This window comes from Zingiber officinale, chromosome 2A (genome assembly GCF_018446385.1).
Source record: "Zingiber officinale cultivar Zhangliang chromosome 2A, Zo_v1.1, whole genome shotgun sequence".
In the NCBI taxonomy this organism is placed as follows: domain Eukaryota; kingdom Viridiplantae; phylum Streptophyta; class Magnoliopsida; order Zingiberales; family Zingiberaceae; genus Zingiber; species Zingiber officinale.
Window position 1 is genome coordinate 11,980,757 of NC_055988.1, and position 5,985 is coordinate 11,986,741.

At 39.7% G+C, this 5,985-nt stretch overlaps 2 protein-coding genes across 2 annotated transcripts; one reads left to right on the forward strand and one right to left on the reverse strand.

Moving 5' to 3' along the window:
- Positions 1–1,120: 1,120 nt before the first annotated feature.
- LOC122040726 (E3 ubiquitin-protein ligase MARCHF1-like) lies at positions 1,121–4,643 on the forward strand. Its single transcript, XM_042600151.1, has 2 exons — positions 1,121–1,561; positions 4,222–4,643. Exons 1-2 carry the CDS (start codon positions 1,230–1,232, stop codon positions 4,433–4,435), a joined length of 546 nt encoding a protein of 181 aa, XP_042456085.1. The 5' UTR covers positions 1,121–1,229; the 3' UTR covers positions 4,436–4,643.
- Positions 4,644–5,314: 671 nt separating this feature from the next.
- LOC122043548 (rapid alkalinization factor-like) lies at positions 5,315–5,653 on the reverse strand. Its single transcript, XM_042604172.1, has one exon. The coding sequence runs from the start codon at positions 5,651–5,653 to the stop codon at positions 5,315–5,317; it is 339 nt and encodes a 112-aa protein (XP_042460106.1).
- Positions 5,654–5,985: the final 332 nt, after the last annotated feature.

Below are 5,985 nucleotides of genomic sequence, written 5' to 3' on the forward strand. Positions count from 1 at the left end.
ATGTCAGCAAAGGCATGATGATTAGACTGTACGCAAGATGACACTATTAAAGGCCCCACCATCACGTCACGGACAGGTTGATACAGTAGCAGTATGGTCTTATGGATGCCCTTCTGACAGGCCCACACCTAGGCATGGTCGAAAGCAGGTGATCGCTTCGATTGGTGTGCCCAGGCTCCTTCGAGAGGTCTATATAAAGCCTCCATTTCTTCAACCGGAGACACACAAGTCTACATTTTCTAAGCCACTTTCTTATTCCTTCGCCTAACTTGAGCGTCGGAGGGCCGTCGCCGGGACACCCCCCCGGCTCGGTTTTGTTGCAGGTTCGCCGGAGCACTCGAGGATACAGCAAGGAGCGCCACATCCCCAGCGTCCATTGATCCTGGTTCGGACAGGATCATCAACTATTACTTATTGGCTGGCTTCTTAAAAATGGGCTTATGAACCTATCAAACTAATAATATTTTTTTTAAAAAAAATAGTGCCCTAAATATTTTTGGGCTCGAGACACTTGCCTCACTTGTTACACTTAGCGTCGGATCCAGGAATTCAAGTATGAAGAGGTGATCATGATGAACAAAAGACGGTATCCTCTATCTCTATCGATGGAACCCCATAATACTAGGGGTTTCACCATCGGCAAGGAGGGACGACCGCCGATGCCCCCCACGCACCCCCCCTCCCGATTCGCCCCTGGTTACACTATAGGTTCGGGCTTGGTTGCGATTAAGCTATAATTAATTATGATCCTTCTCTAGGTTCACCTTTCCATCTAGGTTATAGTTTGGATCGGGATGGACGGACGAAGGTAGCTCAGAGCCCCTCGCTCAACGACTGACAGTTCGAGCACCCACCCACTGTCGATAGCTTCCGAGGAGCCTTCGATCAACCTTCAGCTGTCCATCCCGATCTGAATTGTAATCTGAATGGGAAGATGGATTAAAAAAAAATACAATTAATTACTATTAAATTATGATCATAATCTAATCACCATTATAATGGATTACATTATAGATCATCCTTTTTTTTATTTTTTATTTTTACCAGAGCATCTTGCTCCATAGTTTCCCTCTACTATTAATACTTGCACAATAAGACGGCGCACGCAAGTTTCTTTATTTTGTTTTCCTTTTACACTTGGCGGATGCCCGACTGCCCCCTGCCTAGTCCGACTGTTCCCGATCCAGTCCACGCCCAAACCGCGTTAGGTGATGCGACATTGAGGCTCGATGGCGGACGACCAGCAGAGCGCCGGAGGGGACGCCGCCGTCGTGATCGTCGTCGTTGCGGAGGACATGGCGCCTTCGGCGGTGGGATCAGAGGCGAAGGGGGCCGAGAAGGGGCTGGAGGCCGCCTCCGTGGCTGTCAACGTGGCGACCGGGCCTGGTGGCCGGGCCGAGAAGGACAGCGGGAAGGATCCGGAGTCGGAGACGACCTGCCGGATCTGCCATTTGAGCAAGGAAGGCTCCGAACTCTTCGAGCTGGGGTGCGGGTGCAAGGGCGATCTCGGGATCGCGCATCGGCACTGCGCTGAGACCTGGTTCATGGTCAAGGGCAACAGGTTTTTTCTTCTTCCAGACCTGATTTTGTTTTCCCTTCCTTTTTTGTCTTGTTTGATTTCTCCCCTAAAGATGTTGGTTTGTCGGATTACGTTTCTCGCTGTGTGGAAAAGAAGGATTTTAGTACTTTTGATGCTCAGTCTACCATTAAATGCTTGTTCTTTCTGATTGCTATGGGAGGGATTGGGAATATTGAGCTCACGATAAGTGTTGATTTTAGCTAGTAGCGAGCCGTTTGGAGTATCTCTTCTCAAAACTTGGCTTCTTGTTGATTTCATTCCTATTGCAGTGTCGAAGGGTTAAACATGGAAGGGTCAGAATTCATTTTACTGTCCTGTCATCTTTGCTGAGTCCTTTAGCCTATTTCTTTGTCGGAGTTTCTTATTTAAGCTATAAAAACTTGTCTCCTCTGGTTGCTCGTTGCCTCATCAATTGGCAGTTATTTAATATGCTGAACGTGCTTTTGAGAATAATCAGAGTGGTGAAACAGTTTTTTCCAAGATTTCTTAGGTATTGATGTGATACTAGTCAATGTTCATCTATTATGTTTGCGACTAAGATTATATGTTTTGATTTATGAATTTTTGGAATTAAAAATTTCAATCCAATCATCTAAAGAATAGAAATAAATCCATCAATTGTTATTATCAAGTTTCTGATTGAAACACCATTTATCCCCTTTGTTGAAGTTATTGCTTTGATCCTGGCCTAACACCTGATGGTTTAGTTAGATCATTGTTAGATCATGAACCAAGTAGAGAAGCAAGTGAAAAACAAAGTCAGTGTCTAAGAAAATAATATCAAGCTTACCAAAAAAGTATGAGGTGTCCTTGTTGAACTTGTGGCTTTACTTTATTCCGACAGCTGACGGATTAGATTTTGAATCACAAGAGAAAAATAAGTTATCCGGAGAATATCTACATAATTAGGGAATTCCAAGTTCATGATGTGCTTGCTCTATAGGATGCTAAAGGTTTGGTTTTGTGACCACATACAAAATAATCATCGTGTTTATATATTGATACAATGTGTATAACTATGATTATGATCTCATCTACCATTTATAAGCATTGCTATATATGCTGATTAGGAAAAATGGTCAATACATTAGAGGAGTACACACTTTTTTATTTGGAGAGAGCACATTAAAAGTTGAAATTCACATAATTTGTGTAATTTCAAGGTTTTTGCAGTTGTTTTATTTCTCAATATTGTAGCGCTGGAACCAGAAATTTTTTTGTCCATAGTCATCATATCAAGTTGATTCCTATATTTGATAATCAAATAAATGTTTTTCTAACTTTCTACAACCTTCCCATCCGAAAACTATATGCAAAATGGTCTCCAAGTTTTACATAAGATAAACAAGAAGAATATGCAACTGGGATTTTACTGCCAAAACTTTCACATGATAAGAGAAAATAAATCTGGCAATTTTGAAACTAATAAACTACACTAGTAAAATGGCTATCGATAGCTATATTATATGCCTATAAGGACATTTTTTAGTTACAAGTTTATGTTGCTTAAGCATGTTTTTGTTTCAGACTTTTTATTAGAATGAATCAAAAATAGGTTTCGTAGTTGATCACTGAGAATCATGGTTGTCAAATTGGTGTTAGTGGTCTCAACATCTAACGGTTAGAAAATCTAAGTATCATTTTGTATTAGATTGGTTGGATCAATGAATTTGGATGTGTAGAATAATAATAATAATAATGATAATAATAATAATAATAATAAAATTCATATAATTACCAAAAATGTTAAAAAATACAAGGATGCATATTATGCATTAGTCAATATATGACTTCATCATCGTAGTTGAACACTTCATCAGTGCGTTTTGAAGAGTTTGAGATGTTGCAATGGCCACGGACAACCAACTATGAGATGAGGTTTCTTATTGCGGTTTCATCGCAGAAAGGTTCCACATGCCAATTAATGGACGAAACAAGATGTTTCACCTGTGATGATCAGAACTGGACGATATTTAAATCCATGTTCGAGAGCATCAACCTATATCTATACTCATTAAGAAACTCAATACTCATACCCATCTCTACCCCTCAATCGTCTTGGGTACCTATTACTGCTACTTTTACACTCTGTGGCTAAAGTTTGTTTCAAGGCATTCATAAAAATAAATCCAATTTACTATATGAAAACAACTGGCCAAAGTTTGGATTGGCCTTAGTCACTAGGCATGTTATTTGTTTGATGCTTCATTATCATTTTTGTGCTTGATTTTCCTTTTGCCTCATCATCAATCAGCACTCTTCTTTTTTTTCCCTAAGCAATTTAGTTCTATTTTTCATTCTTGTCATTTCTATAACCACTAGTTATAAAGATGCATAGTCTGCTTTTAATTCTTTGATGTTAGGTCAAACTTCTAACTTATGTACATGCTTAATGATGGCATTAGTTAAGTATACTATTACAGTTTATTATATCACAATCACTAGACTATATTCATGCATAGATTGTTACTGTCCCCGTACTAAGCAAATTTGCAACTACACTCATGAATTTGATATCGAACATGATCTTGCTATGATATCTTTGCCACAAAAAACTCAACCAACCTTTTTCTCTCTTGTCTATCTTAAGTTCTTAAATGCTACAATAGGGCAACTAGACAGTGATTTCCTCTGCGGTGCAGATTCTGTGAAATTTGTGGTGCAAACGCAAAAAACATCACCGGCGAGAACGATAGCAAATTCATGGATGAGTGGTACGAGAGGGGAGAATCGAGCAACCGAGACCCCTCCGAAAGGTGTAGTTGCTGGAGGCAGCAACCTTTCTGTAATTTCGTGATGGCTTGCTTGGTGATTGCATTCATACTTCCATGGTTTTTCCGGGTAAACATGTTCTGATATTTCTTTCTCCTGTGCCACTCTCGTGCTCATGAACTATAATAGGTTGAAAACATGGCTGTAAATATTAAAAAGTAGCTTAAATCATTTGCATTTCTGTTTATATGTTTGGTTCTTCTAGTGTGTGTGTGTGTTTTAGTTCTATTCTGCGTTGGATGTTGTATTTGTTATTACCATATAAGATTCCTAAGAAATATTGCTAGCTCTAGTTTGTGAAATTGCAAATGGAGAAAATTTTGTCAAAGTCACTTTTAGTACAATCATCATGTCTCATAAACGTGTATCTCTGATGTTGATTTGATTTTAAATTTAGATCAGTCGACAGTTTATCAATGCTAAATTATTTATGTTAACTTAGCTTTAACATGAATAATTACTACTAGTTTGAGACATTGTATTATTGGTTTTTTTAATGTATTTTTAATGTTCTTGTATTCATAACAAAATGCACATGCAGTTCTTTTTTGCATATTAAAGCATTTATTTAATTTCAGTGTTTAGATATTGCTTTATTATATTGAAACTTTATTGGAAATCCAGTATTTTCAAATCTAACACATTTCAGATAAGAATTAACTATATACACAGTTTGAATTTGAGTTTACTTAGTGGCAATTATAATTATATTGAACTCTTAGATAGTGCAAATTCATCATGTACAAACTCTATTATAAAAAAGTAGTTTTATAGTTCTCAACCAAAACTTCATTCATTGTTGAGAATCACATTGACTTCTTATCAATGTACATACACAAATACCTCTATATGTTGCATGAAGAACCTCTATTATATATATTATCAAAGAAGACTGTTAGTTTCTTCTTTGCGCTTTGAATTACCATTTTTTTAATATATATTTAGAGAGTGTGTCGTGTTGAATCAATTGAGCATCCTGGCGCATCTGGTGATGATGGTGCAGCCGCGCCGGTAAGGGTTGGCCTTCCCGTGCTGCTGGCAGTTGTAGTACGACTGCCCTCGCTGGTTGCACGGCACTCTGTCCTTCTTCAGCGCGTCGTAGCTCACGTACCTAGTGGCCGCCAGCGCTCGCCTGCTCGACTCCGTCGGCATCGCCGCCTCCTCCTCCTCGCCGCCGCCGGCGCACTCCCCGCCGGAGCAGGTTCTTGCAGCAGCATCAAGCGCGGCCTCTGACTCGGCGGCGAGGAGGACAGTGGGGGCCAAGAGAAGGAGGAGGAGGACGTACTTCAGCGGGAGAGACATCTTGAGGATCGAGTCGATCGATGGCGATTAACGGATCAATGCGTGCATATAATTAGGCGTGTTTAAGAGGCGCGAGGGGAGGAGAAGGTGGACGGCGTCACGTTGCTCGAGACTTCCATGGAGGAAACTGATGGACTGGCTTCCTCCACGGAAAGATAATAAATACATAGTGGGAGCTTCCCTACTTATGTATACGTATTTTTAGAGGAGAATACCTATATCTTCTCTCTCGTAGAGCATTTTCTTCCTAGGCATTTTATTAAATCGCGCATGTAGATATCAAAATTTACGCTTATCGTCTAACTCTCGTAATACTAATATCATACAGCACA

Coding starts and splice junctions, on each gene's coding strand:
- LOC122040726 (XM_042600151.1), top strand. CDS start 1,230: ATGGCGGACGACCAGCAGAGCGCCGGAGGGGACGCCGCCGTCGTGATC. Junction 1,562..4,221: donor TTCATGGTCAAGGGCAACAG/GTTTTTTCTTCT, acceptor TCTGCGGTGCAG/ATTCTGTGAAATTTGTGGTG.
- LOC122043548 (XM_042604172.1), bottom strand. CDS start 5,653: ATGTCTCTCCCGCTGAAGTACGTCCTCCTCCTCCTTCTCTTGGCCCCC.